Source organism: Hydractinia symbiolongicarpus, chromosome 15 (genome assembly GCF_029227915.1).
Source record: "Hydractinia symbiolongicarpus strain clone_291-10 chromosome 15, HSymV2.1, whole genome shotgun sequence".
Taxonomy (NCBI): Eukaryota; Metazoa; Cnidaria; class Hydrozoa; order Anthoathecata; family Hydractiniidae; genus Hydractinia; species Hydractinia symbiolongicarpus.
In genome coordinates, this window is record NC_079889.1 from 10260405 (window position 1) to 10278924 (window position 18520).

General features: G+C 33.4%; 1 protein-coding gene across 1 annotated transcript; it reads left to right on the forward strand.

Annotated features, from left to right (window-relative positions):
• The first annotated feature begins 890 nt into the window (after positions 1 to 890).
• LOC130628773 (RUN and FYVE domain-containing protein 2-like) lies at positions 891 to 17247 on the forward strand. The gene is made up of 19 exons (XM_057441781.1): positions 891 to 1291; positions 4493 to 4610; positions 5376 to 5477; positions 6256 to 6379; positions 8102 to 8172; positions 8323 to 8406; positions 9255 to 9324; positions 10246 to 10347; positions 10563 to 10679; positions 10938 to 10988; positions 11508 to 11624; positions 12117 to 12214; positions 12470 to 12556; positions 13285 to 13414; positions 13634 to 13696; positions 14366 to 14397; positions 14474 to 14522; positions 14631 to 14708; positions 15397 to 17247. Exons 1-19 carry the CDS (start codon positions 1006 to 1008, stop codon positions 15538 to 15540), a joined length of 1923 nt encoding a protein of 640 aa, XP_057297764.1. The 5' UTR covers positions 891 to 1005; the 3' UTR covers positions 15541 to 17247.
• The last annotated feature ends 1273 nt before the right edge of the window (positions 17248 to 18520 follow it).

An 18520-nucleotide genomic window follows, 5' to 3' on the forward strand; every position in this document is an offset into this window, starting at 1 on the left:
ATTTTTTATGTAACGACAGAGAGTATTATGAAGGTATTATGCAGTATTATGCGATATTACGTTGGTATGGCCATCGACAGAAAATTTATGTACTTTTTTTGAATTATAAAGGTATTATGCAGTATTATGCAGTATTATGCGATATTACGTTGGTATGGCCATCGACAGAAAATTTATGTGTTTTTTATGAATTATGAAGGTATTATGCAGTATTATGCGATATTACGTTGTTATGGCCATCGACAGAAAATTTAAGTAATTTTTTTGAATTATAAAGGTATTATGCAGTATTATGCAGTATTATGCGATATTACGTTGGTATGGCCATCGACAGAAAATTCATGTGTTTTTTATGAATTATGAAGGTATTATGCAGTATTATGCGATATTACGTTGTTATGGCCATCGACAGAAAATTTAAGTACTTTTTTTGAATTATAAAGGTATTATGCAGTATTATGCAGTATTATGCGATATTACGTTGGTATGGCCATCGACAGAAAATTTATGTATTTTTTATGAATTATAAAGGTATTATGCAGTATTATGCAGTATTATGCGATATTACGTTGGTTATGGATTATTGACAGAAAAAATATGTATTTGTTATATAGAGAGGATGTCGGATAATGCGGTTTCATTTGTCGGGTCCATTTGGTTGGAGAAGTATGACTGAACGTCTGTCGGACTTTTAATATCGATAAAGTATGAAGGGTACTAGTTATGTTGTACGTCGTGTGTCGGGACCACTTAGCCCGGTGCTAAATGAAGTCGTTCCCAATTACGGGATATTAATAAAGGTCAAAATAGATTATATTATTTGAACATTGTCGCTTGACAATTAGGCTATTTTGTTTATACTAAAAATAATCAATGTTTGAGACTGTCGTCATTTTAGTAATCTTTAAAAAATATTTTTTAAATATACATTTTTCGTTTATTACCACCATATAACCAGGTGCAAAGGAGAGATACGATCTCATGATATCCATAAACTAAACAAAGATGGCTGCCGTGGACAGGAGTTTTTCTGCTGCAGAATCTGACTCCATTCTCGTTTCAGAAAACAGACAAGGAAAGTCTGGAAGCTTTTCTAGTGGAAACGATGGTGCAATAGAAAAAAAATGGCGTATCGAAAGATCTAATTTACTTAATATTGCAAAAATATGCATTAAGACCTTAATTGATACATCTCTCAGCGCAGGAACTGGACGAATTTTGACAGAAGATTTTCCTGCTCTGGAGCAATTTTTTGTGGTCTTTGAACATATATTACGGCATGGCTTGAAAGGTATAGCTCTTTTTCATTTTGTTTTTTTATAGCAGTTACCTATTGTTAAACAATCAGAGAAAACTGCAGATATATAGCTAATTATGCAATCATTGTAAGGGGCCACATCCATACTCACATTACCACAGGAAACGTCCCATAGACCTTTCTTTCGTGGCAATTTAAAACTACGTTTTTGCCCACTACAATCAACGAGCGATGAAGAGTTGCACTTCACTCTAAAGACATGTAAATAAAAGGGCCTTCGAAATTTTTTAAGAGGGTGCCGATAAGCCGCAAACGCCTGCATATATAAGGGCGAGTTCGGGGGACTTTTCGAATTAAATTGACGGTTGTCCGCCGAAACCGCAGCACTTTCCCAAACACGCCCGAACTCGCCCGGAACATTCCCGAAATGCAACACCTTGTAACATAAACATAGCGGACGACAGTTGAAAAAACGCGCTTGAAGAGAAAGGAGGTAATAAAGTTAATATATAAGTTATTTATCAAGTAAATCTTATCAAAAACCATAAAAACAGTTCTTTTAAGAACTTAGCTACCATATAGTTAGTTCATTTTAATTTTTATACTGTTTTAAATAATTCTTCGAGAGTCATTTATGTTGAATCTTTTTTTTTCGGGCATTATTCGGGACTATGCCGGTTTTTTCGGGTGAATACTTGAATTTTTTCTAAAACGCCGAACTCGCCCGAAAACGCCCGCACTTTTAACGGCATATGCGGCTTATCGGCACCCTCATAATTTTTTTCGGGCCCTGTTAGCGGGATATCGCCGCTAAGATTCAGACCCCTCTTTTAGCGAATTTCCGTCTGTGTGAAATACACACATTCGGATAAATCTTGGGAGGTTCAGGGGCGTGTTTTGTAGATAAAAGTTATTGGAATTGATTACAAGAAGAATTATGCCCACGAACAACGAAGAATTTGCAGGCCACAAACAAATTTTTAAAATGTCTCAATCCCTAGCGGATTTTTTTTTCAAACTTCAGACCCCCTCCCCCCCTTAGCGCTGATATTCCGCTAACGGGGCCCTAAAAAAATTTCCGTAGGCCCCTAAAGTGTGTTTTTCATGTGAACGTATATATATATAAAGGACGGGCAACCCTGTGGATTTGTCCACGGGTTAACGACTAGTCTTTTCACGTAAAATGGTAGCTTAGCTACGCAAGTAGCGAGACGCACACAGTGCGGTATAAAAAGGACGGGTGACCCCATGGATTTTCCACAAGTTAACGACTAGTCTCTTCACGCAAAATGGTAGCTTAGCTGCGCAAGTAGCGAGACGCACACAGTACGGTATAAAAAGGACTTGCGAACCCATGGATTTTTCCATGGGATAACGACTAGTATATTCAATTCAAGGTGAAGGAACAGACTTTTCGCCCTAACACAGGACCACCAAAGAACCGCGGAAAAGGCTTCACCTTTGTAGGATAGGTTTTTTCTATGGAAAAATAAGGGTGGGTGAATGTCTTTGAGAAAGGAGGTCCATTGGACGTTTCTCGTGGCAATGTGAGTATGGATGAGGCCCCTAAGATGAATTCCGATGTTTAAATTTTTAGTGTTAAGCTCCTTCGGCTTTAGCATATGCGTGGCAGGAAAAAAGATGGGGCTGCTAGGTGTAGCAAAGTAATTATCAGTCCATTTCTTCAAACGAAGGCATTCTTATGACTTTTTTAATGAATTCAAATAAATCAGTATAGTATATTCAAAGGCATCAACCAGGCATAAGGCATCAACCTACACTTGATAATAGTTTATTACCCTAACGATGTTCCTGTTAGAACAAAGCCACATTAAAAGACTTTTCTTAACCAAATCCTAGCATCTTTTTTCCTGCCATGCAAATGCCAGAGTCAAGGGGCTTACCGCTAAAAAGTAAACAAATGACGTCACGCTGGAATTCATCTATTCTTCAAAACAGTCAAAGGGAGAACTGATCATTAGTCTGTAACAGGATAGTTAGCCTATAACAGAATAATTATACGGTATGTACAGTAGTATAATTAGCTGCTCATACAGCTAATTATTGTTACACGATGATACTTTTAATGCAAATATACAGTTTTTATTTCCTGGTCGCATCCTGTTTTATATTTTTATAGAAGGAAAAACTTAAAATTTAGTTTTATTTACAAAACCATGTTTATTTAACAAAGTGTTTAATAGCACACTTTTAGCCAAGGCATAGCTTAATTTGCCTGCAAGCAGCTAATTAGAACGTATATGCACAATCAAAATAAGCTGTAAAAACATTAATTTAATGTTGTGGCTAACAGCATTTAACCAATGGGATAGGAAGAAAGTTTCTGCATATAGACACATGTTCCCTTCAATTTTTTTTATTATTTTAAAAATAATTGGTGTTGATCACACATACTTGCACTCAGCACTAAAAAGTATGTGAATTTCAGCTCAACTGTGTAATTTTTGAAATATTTTGCTTTTAACAATTTAAATAAGTGAATTGCTTTTAAATAAGATGTAATGGACTCCTAATTAGGAAGTGCAGTTTATTTATACTGTGAAAGCACATTTAATAGTTTTCCTTGACTGTTATTGATCTATTAAACTATATAGTCCTCATTATGTTCTGTTTCAATAAAAAACAAAACAAAAACAGATGCCTTCATACAGGAATTAAGTTAAAATGAACCGAATTTAAGTGGAGCTGTTAAAGATTGATTAAGAATTGGCATTGCTATATTCTGGTATAACTTAGTTGTAACTTGTACACAAGTTTTATGAGGTCACATAACTACCTCATGTCTACATAAATAACCTATTCATACCTTTTGTTTACGCTTAAAAGCTTAATTGCTTTCTATTGTTATTATTGTGCATGGGCCATAAAAATAAGATATTATGAAGCATTTTGTTCTCAATGTAACATTCAAGCTATTGTTTATTAAAAGCGCCAACGATTACAAAAGCTATTGAAATTTATATAAATGGTGGTGGCCACAGTGACTGTCTTCAGGATAGCCTTTACGTGAGCAAGAGCAATTGCTTTCCCCTTATTGATTGGCCTGCAATACTGTTAACATGTCTATGGTGGTGACATCTTTCCTAGAGGAAAGTTCTTTCCTTTTGTTAATTTTATGAATATTAAAAGTTATATGTCTTATAAAGTCAACTTGGGGATTAACTATACATGCCCGTCCAAAACTAAATTTTTAAATAATCTATTTTTGTTTAGCAAAACGAACACTTCTTGGACAGCGAAAGGAATTTATGGCTGTGTTAGAAGCATTGGAAAATAAAATTGGATCATTACCTGATATTCTTACCAACATCAGAAATCTTTCTGATATAAAGTACGCTCTTGCTTTGTGTTTAGTTCTTTGCAAGTTATATTTTTAAGAATTTGAATATTAAATGCTTTTGGTCAAAAGGGAGTTTATGTAAATACTGAGTTATAAACTTCTCCCATTAGGGGTGAAAGCTTGCCTCTTGGGCAAATGGAGTTTGAGCACTAAGTATGTCAAAAACTAAGCAAACAACTTTTTCGGAAAATTAAGTTTCGAATAACATTTTGAATAACAGCGGGTAAATATTATTTTATATACACTGTAGATTTATTTTCATAGTTAAATGGCCTGATCAGGAAAAAATTAAGGAATATATTCTGCAATTTTTTAAGTGATAATCTAAGCATTTTGTATCATGCTCATAATAATATGGAAGGTGCTCAGAAAGTAAACTTTGTGTAATTTGAAAATTGTTTTGACCAGTTATACCCAGTGCAGGAAAAAATTAAAGCAATATTATGCATTGTTTTGGCTAACATCAGCTTTTCTAGGGAGGTAGTTCTTAAGTTTTACATTGATTTTTATTATACATTGTGGTACAGGATCTTGTACAAAAGAATTATAGATGTTCACTGTATGCATGTTGAAAAATAATATAACAGTGTACATATTTTATGAAGCACTTTTTGCTTGCACGTAAAAAAAACGTTTTTTTGAATACCTGCAAGTCAACTGTGATAATATCAATATTATGCACGCATTCAGGATATCCCCTTCCTACTATGTTGTTTACACCTCATTAGTCTGAAATAAAATACATTTTTCTTTCAGGACAAACTTTGGTCGTACTCGTGCATGGATGAGGTTAAGCCTGATGCAGAAAGTTTTAGCAGAACAAATGACTATAATTGCGGAAGAAAAAAATGTGTTAAGGTAAATGGATTGCTTTATTTACTCTTGTTTCAACTTCATAAAGTTCTAAATTATGCTGCAATTATCATTGAGTGAACAACATTTAAACGTCAAGCTGACAGGCATATCAAGGTTGGTGACAAAAAATCTGAGATTGCCAAGTACATTGCAAACTGTCATCTTTAAAGAAAAAAAACAAACAAACTATTTTTTAATTTTTATATGCATTGTTAAAAGGATGAACTGGCAGATATTAAGTTATGGTGAGGCTAGTATTTTCGCATCATAATTTAACCTTAAGTTTTAGAAATGCGTTTTGAAAAAACTGAAATAACTCACAAAAGGGGTCTCCTTGAGAATTAAATAAACAACTGGTTTTGCTCAAGGATGCAATAGGCACTTAATCTTATATTCCTGTGTAGGAAGGTTAAACAGTGTTATATATTTGTCATTCAACTCTTTTAAATCGAAGACAAAAAAAAAAGAAAAATTTGGAATTGAAAATGGTGTTTCTACCAAAGTAACACATACCCTGAACTTGTCAAAGTTAATTTTTTAAAATCCTAAATGTGGCTTTCCTGGCGTGAGAATGATTCTTCAGATTGTGTTTTTATAATGTAGATATTGTGGAAAATGCAGCTAGTGCATTTTTGACATTTACCAGGCCTCCACACCTGCCAGAGTAAAACTGTTGCCGCTTACCAGGGTACTTAGTGATGCAGCTTGACCAAAAAGCAGCCATTTCCACAAATATAATGCCCAGGTTTCTATGCTGTACAATTTCTCATAATTGTTTTAGAGATTGGTACGAAGGAAGTAGCCTAATACTGAGTGAAGAAGGTTTAGTAATTGCTGGAATGTTGGTTGGATTGAATGTTATTGACTGTAATTTTGATTTGAAAGGAAGAGATTTAGACACTCAGGTATATTTCGATATTCTTGATTTGTTTATTTAGTATTAATAATTAGCAATCAGTATGTATGTTAAGAGTAAAATTGATATTGTAGGTTTTGTAAATTTATTTTTGCCAGTATTTACATAGTTTCATTAGCCTTGATGGAAAGTGAATTCTCTTTGATCTCCATTAGGTAGCTTTAAATTGTTAACCTGTTGCCCCAAAGTAAAACTCACTTTGACTTGAATTTCGCTTCCATGTTTTTGTCCCAAAAGTGCAATTTCACTATGGTGTATAATGTATAAACCTAAACATTCTAGGGTGACACACAGTTTTAGGTATGATATCTATATTATAATATTTGTCTATCTGTCACACAAAATGGTGGTACCGCAAGTAGTGAGACCCCATACAATGCGGTATAATAAGGATGGACCAACCCGTGGATTCCACAGGCTGTAGTATATTACTATTTCCAAGTGCTTATAGAAAAGTCATTGTTGGATACACTATTATTACGCAGGTCCTTTGTTTTGACGTATAAATTAGGTGTAAATTGGCACCACTAAGGCACCTGGTGTTCTGTACATGGCATGACCCATAGCAGATGTAAAGGCAATTGCTAAAATGTTTGTGGAGGTTTGAACTGAACCATTGATCCTGTGATTTCAAAGTGAACGTAGTTTTCATTAGTCCTATAACCACCCAACTCCCTCCAAAAATATGTTATTTAATTTCTTGACTTTATAAATTTTGGTCAGCGTGCTGTAGATATTTTATTGTTGTTAAAATCACTACAGTTTCAAAATTCTATGGCCAACATGGTAATTTTAATAAACTAAAAATTTGGTTATTTAGCTTTTATACAAATGTTTATTGTACTTTTTGTTGTTTATTTATTATTATTTATGAATCTTATGCCTTACAAAACGGCTCTTGGTTTTCAAATTTAGTGACTTATAAGTCGAGCTAATGGTAGTGAAAAAGTGAGAATTAAAAAACACATATTTTAAGTTTTGAACATATTACATAAATAGGGAACTTTGTATACAATCCTTTCTAAACCCTAAAAATACTTAACTTCATTTTGTTACACCTTTTGCTCAATTTTATTTTTAAGGATAAAAATAAAATTGAAAATTACCGTTGTCTTTAATTTGTACAAAACTGGAAAAAATTTATAAGCACCCAGCATTTTTTAAGTGCCCCCCTCGATTAAGCGCAAATGCAAAATATCCAAAAATTTAATAAGCACCCAGGGCGCTTGTTTGGATCATTACGGTAAGCACTTATGCTGCTTTTAACTCAATTTTTTTAATAAAATAAACTTTGAAATTTTTAATTACCTAGTAGCTAGTTATATCCTTCAAAATTTTTCATAAAAAATCATACAAGTTTATTGCACATAAAACCAATCGAAGAAACAACAATGATTTCAAACTCCTATGGAGGTATTATTTTTTAACAAATACAGCTCCTCGCGTTGTCTTTGTTTCCTGGTGAAACAAACTTTTAATTTACTGATCTTTAATTCATTTTACAGACCATAGCTTATTTTATTGCCAAAGAAAGTTTTCTTTTTTTAGAAAATAAAAAAAAGTAGCAAATTCACCATAAAAAAATTACTATTCATAAACAGGCTGTTTGGTCTGTTTATTTCACGCCATTCTTCAGATTGTGCAGGGATTGAGCTTATTAAATCGTTTTGTAGTCCCTTTAACTTATTATATGGTATTGTTACATTTTTAGCATGGTATAATTGATATCAGCTTGTATTTGAGAGATGGAAATTACTTAGAAAAAACTTTTGAAGAAAAGAAGTAAGTGCCTTTTCATATTTAAACTTTTTATCTGGAATTTTATCATTTATTTTCCAGGACATTTTATGTCTACGCATTGTTTTTTCTGTATTCTATTGTGGATAGTGAAAAGTCGTATTTGATTGTGAATCTTATCCTCTCATTTTTTAGACCTGCTGATGAGCCAAACGGGCAAAAGTTTGAAGTTATCCTAGATCAAAAGGCATATTTAGAACAACTAAACAAATCTTTAACGTATGTTTGCTCATTTTCATTTTCCCTATCTCTTGAAAATTATGAAAAACCATCATTAATGTACTATTTCTATTGAACTAGTTGATAAGCCTGTTATTAAACCACTTAGGTGTGTCAGTTTAATTTGTCAGTTAAATTTTAATGACGTCAGCAATTTCCCCTAGATACACAAAAAATGTTTTATAGAAATTTGTTAACCCTGATCAAGAAAATGTATCGTATGCTTTTGACGATGTAAAGGTTTTTTGATGACTTTGTCAACTGATCTGATCCGAAATGACTGAGTTAACCGACCTTAAGAAAATTGTTCTCATTTTGGGCCCAAATGGTCACATCAATCTGACTTATTTAAGTAATGTCACTTGCCAGCAATATAAGCATTACAGGCAGACAGTGTATTATATAGAAATATTTTTTGATGATAATACAAGTCATCAGATTCACACTCAAAGGAATTTTGATTTTAGGTTAACCTTGTAAAAAATGAGATTTTCTGGTGGTTTTTACCTTTCGAAGTCATAGTCGCAAAGCAATTTCACTATACCGCATATGTTAAATAAGTTTTATTCACTGCCAGAAACTTTAAACAGAATGCTAACATTTGTTGTGGGACTGAAGTATTTTGAGCAGACAATAGTATTTTTAAGTCTTATTAAGCTTCTGATGACATCTAAAAGCTTAATGTCCTCAATTCACAAAATCACCATTTCTTAAACATTGCCACTCCTCGATTGCCAATTTTTTAGAACTTAAGAAAATAAAATACTTCTTTTTTAGACCTTTTGCTTGTTATATATTTATAGTATAATTTCATTTTAAAGTTTTGATGTGTGTAATAATTTCTTTAGCGACTCGGTTGTGCAATTGAAACTACAAGCTAAAGAACAACAAGAAAAAGACAACAATGCCACAAATGAGGTGATTATTTGTTATGTTACATCATCATCATCATCATCATCATCATTATCATCATCATCATCATCATTCTCAGCTTAACGTCCGTTTTCCATGCTAGCATGGGTTGGACGGGGTATATAAATGACCCTCTTCCAGTCTGATTAGACTGTGTTAGATCTAAACTCAACTTCCTCTGTATCAAGTCTGTCCCTATAACCTCCTGCCAAGTCTTCCTCAGTCTGCCTCTGGGCTTTGCTCTAGGAACTATCAAGTCTCTACACTTTCTTAACCAATTATCCCCCTCCCTTTCCAAGTGCCCCAGCCAATTCAATCTTCTTATCTGGATAACATCTTTAATTCTACGGATACTTAGCCTGCTTCTTTTGTGTAGGTAACAACATACTGAATGCATAGTATAAATGCTAACATATTTGATCTTGGCTGATATTTCGTAGAACAGTTTTCGACTGTACTGTTTAAACAAAGTAAACATTTAAACTAATTCACTACCAACTTGCAATGTGTTTTAGATTTGTTTTGATTTTTTTTACCTTCTTTTTTAGTTTTCAGGATATTTTTTTACTGAAATATTTTTAAACAGCCCTAATTCTCCTTCTTCTTCTTCAGCCAACCATTTTCACAAAATTGCTTTGAAAAACTTCCTTTTCAAAATCATAATTCTGTCAAATTTAGGTATTTGAATATGAAAGAGTCTAATGCTCAACGTAGTGATGCATCAAAATATTTTTTTGTCATGTAAATACTGTTTTTTGTTCTAAATACAGTTTTGTTTGTAACAAGATAGTGTTCTATTAAACAAACTAAACATGATAATAACATCTTGACTCCCAAACTTGCCAGGAGTAAAAACTTCTGAAATCTTAGAGCCGTTTTTAAAAAGTTTTTGTTATAGAATATAACGAATAATCTGGCTGTGATTAGGTTGAAGAAATGAGAAATCGATTAGTGTCGGTGATTGCTGAACGAGAGCAGTATAAAAAGGATTATGAAAATTTATTAGAAGAACATAACCGACGTTTAAAGGTTTGTTTGTTTTTGCTGAGAATGAAAAGTCACATAAAAAAGCATATTCTGCTATTTTCTCAGTTTTTTGGATGGTTTCCCATTAAACATACACGTCAACTATGTTAGCTACAGCAGCCTTTTCAAGATGAATTGAGGTTTGAATGTCTGATTGTTATCACTGCAGCATTCTAGCACTTGATGATGACTTTAGGAGGAATTACTGTTTTTTGTAGACTGTTAATGCTGATCTTAACGTTGAACGTGAAACATATCAACAGTCAAGATCTGGATTGAATAATTTATACTTAGATGTTAAAAAAGAATTAGAAAAAGAAAGACAACATCGGAAAGTATGGTGTGCTACTTTTGTTATTTAATACTATCCTTGGCTTTTTGTTGTTTGTTTTACATTGTTTGTTTGTTTGCTTTTTCTTGGTTTGTTGTTTATTTCTTCGATGGTTTGTTTTTTATTTATGTTTTTGTTTGTTTTGCATGGTTGGTTGTTGTTTGTTCTCTTAATTTTTTGTTTATTGTGTTTATTTCGCTTGTTTTAATTGTGCGCTCTTTTGTTTTGATAAATTTTGATATATACTTTTTAAAAAATTTAGGAATTAGAAATTTTAGTCGAGGAACATAAATCGATGAATCAAGAAAAAGAAGTATGTATATAAAAAGATTAGCAAAAACTTTTGAATTGTTATTGTGTATTTGTAAAACTTGTATAGTGGATACATGCTTTAATGTTTAAGGCGATCTCACCAACAGGTCATCTTGGGGAAAAAGTTCTTATTGAATATGGCATGGAATTTAACTTGCTGTCAAACACAATTTAGGTCTTAAAAGTTACTTGTAACATTCATTTTCAGTATTGTTATTGCTGTTATTGTTTCAGCATTTTGTTGTGTTGTTGTGCAAAAAAGTTCTTAAACTAAGTAACTAGTTTCAATTCAATCAAAACGTGTTGCGAGCGGTTGTGGCTTCGATTCATCTGAAAAAACAACCCGAGGATCACAGTAAATTAGACTTTTTTACTTGCAGAATCAGTACCATAACCAGTATTGAATGATGCGCTCTTGATGGTGAACTTTTGAGGCCTAAAATTGATTGTTGGACTGGCAAATTTGTTTAATTTCATCATTTTATAAAAATCTTATGCCGTATCATGTTATTTTCTTTAGGTGGCAATGCGTTTGCTTGAGAAAGATATTCACGATAAACAAGACACGTTAATTTCAATACGGCGACAGTTAGAAGATATTAAGAAAATTAATTTAGAATTGCATAACAAATGGCAGGTAGGTGTTATTGTACCGTAATGTTAGCTGTTTTACTTGTGGAAGTGGCTAAAAGAGGAAATATAAACACAGGGTGACCACTACTCCTAACAGAATGTGCTCAATGAAATATATTGTGATGTTCTTGAAATGCTTTTAAATTTTTACCCGGTAGCCACCCTGTAACAGGTTATGCATTGCCAAGCATGTTTGCGGTTTGCTGTGAAAAACCATGGAATGGAATCAGTACCTTATGGTGTTATTGTTTTTAAACATAAAACAAATACAACATTCTGTTTCAAACTATTAGAGAAAATCAGGATTGGGAAGATGCTTTCTTTGGCAGCCTGTATTAAGGCGAAGTAGCTACCACCCTGTTATATCACCCTTACATAAGTTATTACATAAGTTCTAAGTTTTCAATGCAAAACTTGCACTCTCAATGTTTTTTTGAAGGTAGAGACAGTAATTTCAACAAACGTTAAACTCGTTCTTTTTTTTTTGTTGTTATAGGGTAGCGAAAATTCTCTGAAGAAACATGAATCAGAGTGGCATTCGATGGAACAAAAGTGTTCTCGTATGATATCACAAACAAAAGATATGGAGAAAAGGTAGTTCTAGTGAATTATCTATGTTGCTAAGAGGTGACAACAGCCATGCTCAACAACGACAAGAATGTGTTAGTGTTCTAAAGTTGTATATCGTTATATGGTGACTTCAGTATATATTGTTAAAGAATTCACATCCAAAGAGTCCCTCCCACATTCAAATTTCCTAAAACTTCTTTTTCATGAAATTCACTCGCTAATTCTAATTGGTCTTCGATTTGCGTTTCAAGAATGTAGATCGTGAATATTCATTTTTAGTTTATCTTCTGCCGAAAATCAGAAAAAGCAAGCTGAGGAAACTGCTCATCAAATTGGTGCAAAGTTAGCACAAGTACAAGCAGAGAAGTAAGTTTGAAAAGGGAAATATAACCGAGCTTGCTGTTTATTTATGCCTGTGTTAATTTGGACATGTGCGCTACCGTGTGCACTATCCCTTATTCTCGCTGCTGCAATAAGCCAAGTAGAAAAAGGATTTCAATTTTTTGGATTTCATTTACACTTCTGAGGTTATCGTTGCACAAGTTAGGGTTTTGGTTTGATTAAATTGTACTCACTTATTAATCTTGCCTTTTAATGAAGTAATCTAATTAAGTAATCAAATGTTGTTGAATAAGTAAGACACATGATTGGTCTAATGAGGTATGCTTGGAAAACATTGGCTAAAAAATGAGGATTTCGAAGTTGTTTGTGGAATTGCAAACTCTTTTCCAAGGTTTTGTGATTGCGGTGTTTATTTGTGGAGTTTTTTTATAACAATCTTGTGAGACGCTACACTTCTTGTTTCAATTTCGTATTATTAGAGAATCAGAAAAATAGAGGAGTTTTGGTTGGATATTACACAGGGTTGCCACGCTTCCTCAAGTTCTTGTTTTTATTTTACAACCTGTCACATGTTTTCATTTTCGAAATGCATAGAAATGGTACACGTGTACAGCAAACATATGTTCTTCACTCGTAGCATCGCTTTCAATTTTTGTCAAAAAGCATAAAAATATCCTCAAAGCTCCTTATTTTTTATGAAACACTATCATCTTCACTCCTCACAAGAAAAAGATATGAATTTCTTTTTTTAGACATGGTTTGGAAACAGACATGAAGGTGGAGAGAGAATGGAGAGCAGGATTACAAACTGAACTGGATGGGGAAAAAGAAAAATCGAAACAACTAGCAAACGAATTAAAAGATGCTGCCAATTCGCTAAAGGTAATTAGATTGCATTTTCATATATTTATTTATATTCTTGACAGTTTTTTCTTTTCTTTTTGTGGCCAAGAATTGAAATTCACTCCTCTTCCAAACATTTTTTTAAGGAACTGCAAGTGCTCTAAATCTTGTAGTGAGTTTGCAGTTTTTGCAGTCAAAATTTAGATATAACTTACTGTAGGTTTTGGAGGGTATTTTTTAAGCTTTTTTATTTTTTAGGAAAATGAAGAGCTTCGCATACGGTTGGAAAAAGCGGAGAAAAGATGTGCAGAACAGGAGTCGGTAGGTAGAACATTAACATACAGTCCTGCCGGAGGCTTGCTCTCCTTTTTTTGCTAAAATATTTTAAAAAGGGCACAGGCTTCTGTCTGAATATTAGGTAAACAATGCGTAAAGTCACGTAGTCAAAATAAATTTATGCACTGTGTGAACGAAGTAAGTAAAAAGTAAAAAAGAGAGCTCCTTTTATGAAAACATTAACAAGATGTAATACAACTTTCATTTGTGAATTTTTTAAAACCTTTAATTTTTAACAAAAAAAAATCGAGCAAAAAAATTTTAAAATACGTTGGATAACTAGATAACTATTTTGTTTAATTAAAAATTCCAGGAATTTTTTAATAAAGTTTTCTTGTTTTTTTTTTTAATAATATAATGATTTACGTTAAAATTATTTTCGCTATAATGTTCTAAACAACTTGAGCTAAAGTCTTTTAACTTTTGTTTCTTAAACCCGCGGCATAACGCCTAAAGGCGAATATCCACGGGACGATTTTTACGACGATTGCATCAATACTCAAATTTAATTGGTCGCGATTTTCGTTATAACAAAAAGCTGAATTGGTTTCTACTTTTCGTCACAAAAATCGTCGCGAATATCTTCCAGTGGAGATTCATCTTTACGCACATAAAGTTTCAACTAATGTGTGACTGGTTTTTTCTTATTTTTAGGCTTTGTACGAGATGGGACATCAGCTTAATAAGTATGATTCCTGTTATTTTTGTTCCTGTTGCTGCTGTCTTCCTACTTTTACGTTGCTATATGAAATTCTTCTTTAGATCACACACGCAAGTTGACGAAATGAAAGAATTACACGCTGCGATGAAGGTACGACGCTCTTACCCAGGCTGGTTTTATTTTAATATTGTGTGAAACACTAAATGGCCTTTTTATATCTTTTTCTAACATAACGATGTGTTTTTTGTATATGTGCAGGAGAAAATGTGGCAAGACGATAAAGACGCAACAGATTGTCAACTTTGTCAACAACCTTTCTCACTGTCCAGAAGAAAGGTATGTTTGATGCTCGGCATAGTTTTTTGGTTTATGGGATAACATTATTGCAATAGTAAATTTACAAAGCGAGCTGGGATTTTTTTGTTTTTGAGTTTTTGAGTTTTACGTTTTACAATTTGTCCTTTACCCGTGCCATCTTTACAATCTGCTCAAATATGCTCAATTTCTTTAGAAAAATACGAAACTCTTCTCAAATCTTAATATTTTTTATAAAAATACCCTCATCTCAGAAAGCCTAAAAATTTCTCATCACAAGCCTTCAAACCTCCCCAAATTTGACTAAATACAGACTGGAATTGCTGTTTAATATGACAGCAGTTTTACAGGTGATAAGGCCATGTCTGAAATAAGAGCCTTTACAACCCCAACATTTTCATTGCGTGGCGCTCATTTTTATATCCGCTGAGAGTGTATTGCTTATGTTTAAATTCGTGCGGCTTAAGTTCGCGCGTTTCAATTTCGCGTGCAGTTTTAAACTGACTATTGGTAAAATAAGTCATACTCGCACGATGTTTTTATCTCAGCATAAAAGTAAACTATTCCTGACCAAACTACAAAGAAATATACTTGGATTGCCTTTTATTTTATTTGCTGTATTTGTTTCATATAACTTTTGAAAAGGAAATGTTTGTAGCTCTGGCTACCATGTTTGTTTACATTTCTTTGCATTTTAATTTATTTTTAGCATCATTGTCGTTCATGTGGTGGTATTTTTTGCAGTTCGTGTTCAGACAATACAATGCCTTTACCTTCGTCAGCGAAGCCGGTACGCGTATGCGACACTTGTCAGGCGGCATTACTCGCGCGATACTCGGTTGGTGTAAAGTGAGAACAAAAGAGATGACGCGATAATGAAGATGTGAACTTAAAGGTGCATTTACATTTTGGATATTTTTTATATATTATAGCATTTTTGTACAATAAAGCATTTTTATCTATTCACAGAATAAACCATGGTTTATGTTGAAGATGACCCACAACGTGAATTTTTCTTAAGGGAACTAGAGTTTCTCGTGTTTTTTTATGAAGTTGATTATAAAAATTCTGTTAAACATAAAGTCGAATACATTTAAAGACATATTCTTGTTTTACACTTAGTTAAATTTTTTCAATTGTATATGCTATGATAGTCTGAATGACCAACTCGAACATAACTATGCTATGGTAGTCTGCATGACCAACTTAAAGTTATCAATAAATTTTGTTACATTTCTTTTTGTGAATATAATATAAAAATTGAAATTTCCGAATATAATATTTTAACACGAATATAGAAAAGAATTGACATGAATATAAAAAAAATTACTGGTTCTTTCTGTGCTTTAAATCGGCAGGCTGTGTATTAGAATTTTTTGAAAATGGCTAGTCGTCAGTCCATGAGAAATCCACTTGAATTCGTCCGTCACTACTCGCAGCTGCCATTTTGGCTCACAAACAGAGGTATGGCTAATTAGATATTAATTTAGAATTATTTCTTACATTCTGTAGCACTTCTGGTCAGATATATGCTTTTTTGGATCTCAAAATCTCGTAGATATGTGCTCTTTTACTCTTGTGACTTTTACACTTGATAGTAATGTATTCTAAAAACAAGACATAAAAGTCACTTTGCTTTTAAACTTGTTTACAACTTGTTTACAAAAAATAATAGGTACATGGGCGTACCCAACAAATTTGGGGGTTTGGATCCTGGTCTCTCTTTTGGTCGTATCAAATTAGTAAAAAAACAAACAAAAATACCCTGGTAACGAGGTTGTTTGTTCGCATCATATAAGCTGCGGTTTCTTATTTTCATGAAAGTCGTCAGTCACGACAACTTGAATAGGAACATTCATAAATTCTGGAAAAACAAATTTGGTTAATAAGTTGAGCTTGTGTTTTATGAACAGGCTAGGTTTTGTGTAAAAGTCTTGAAGCTCCTTTAAAATCATCAAAAATTTCTATTTAGAAAATTTTCTACAAAGTGCTATGTATTTTTTAAGTTTGCTCATGCTCGTTCCCAGTAAAAAATGGTAAAACAAAATTAAAAATTTGGGATTTTCAAATAAAAAATCACAAAATAGGATAAATTTTTCGACAAACGTCCTTCCCCTCGTAGGGCTGACATTAAACTTTAAAGAATCCCTCTTCTTAAAAATTTTTAGAGCGACGAAAATCCACTAAATCCACCCGCATATACATCATCACCCTCTTCCTCCGTCTCAAAGAATCAAGAACGTAACCTCGTCTCCAGGACTCTTCCTCTTTTTGAAAATCTCGGACGGAGGGTTGTCTTAAGTAAGATAAAGATCCTCTCCCAATGTGCTCTATTTTTCAACCTCCTCCACAAAGCTAATTCATTTAATACATTTTCAAACCCTGCGTTTATTACACCCCATGACTCAAGGCGCCGCCGTCTGCTCAATTTATTCGCTAATTTAGGAGCACTTAATTAGTGTAAATATTACAAGGAACTTTATGTAATTTTCAAGCGGCATTTTTAAAACTTTCAGTAGAAATAAACAACTGGCGGTACATGTTTCCGCCTGTTTTTGTATTTTTGGGCGGACTAGTTTCGCATTTCCTTTGACTGGAAACGACACTGGTGACCTATTTTTGAAGCATGTAACGCAAGAATTTTCGTCTTTAACATGCTGCATTACTAGACATTAGCGACAAAAAAAAAGTTTCAGGGGGGAGGAAAAGGAAGAGTTTTGCCTAAATTATGGACGGGCGGCTTTGTTCAGTCTGGTGAGAATATGATCGTCTAAAATTATCTGACTTAAGGCTCAATCTATACTAAAGAATTCTAGTAAATAAAGTGTATATGGAAATCTGGAGGTATATCACACCAATTTAAAAGGCATGGAAAATAAATAATAAAAATTGTTGTTTAATAACCAAAATTAAACATGTGTCGCATTACCAATATGTGGCAGAATGTAAACCGTGCCTAAAGGTTTGTTTCTATTTGCTCGATGTGCCATGTTTTTTATGTTATGCCCAGTGACAAAATGGAATGCAAGAGCAAGACGACCAAAAGTCGAGGTGTATGATCGCACACAGGGGTTGGGTTAATATTGTTACTGCTTTGTAATATTTGTTTATTTTTTTTAACGTCCACGCAATAGAAACCAAAACTTTTGATAGCTAACATTTCCTCCTGTTTCTTTGCACTAGTAATTCTTAATGATGTCTTCCTGAGTTGTTGGTACTTTCTTCTGCTAACCAACCTCCTCCTTTCCGTCTCTACAACTACACTCTGTCACTGTGGTGCAAGCTAGCTAGGTAGCTCGAATAACATTTGTAGAGAGCTAGCTAGCTATATATAGTTTTATAGTACCTTACCTTGTTGTACCTTGTTGTAGGCTTTCGAAGAAAGTCTTCAGCATTAGCAGTTGTGTGCCAAGTCCTCCATTGGATTGAACATCCAGTTTACACCAATGTGTGCATATGTATAATAGAGTGTAAATCAGCCCGTCTTAACGTGGTGTATCCTACCAGTTGTGGTTCATCTGGTATCTGGAATAGATATTTATCAAGGCTTTTTTTTGAAAAGGTCCAGTGTGCAACCAGACATATTACGGATGGATTTGAGAAGGATGTTAAAGAGCTTTATTCCATGGATAGGTAAACTGAACTCTGCCACCCTACTGCATGGACCACACGGAAGTTTTTCTTTCCGCCCAGTCATATATCTTGACTAGCTAGCTAGTTTTTATACTTTAAATTTTGTTATCTGCAGAGAAAAACTTAGAGGCAGCATTTGATACTTATATAAAGTTGCGACAGGGTAAAATATTTTTACTAAAAATGCCTCGGTATGGACA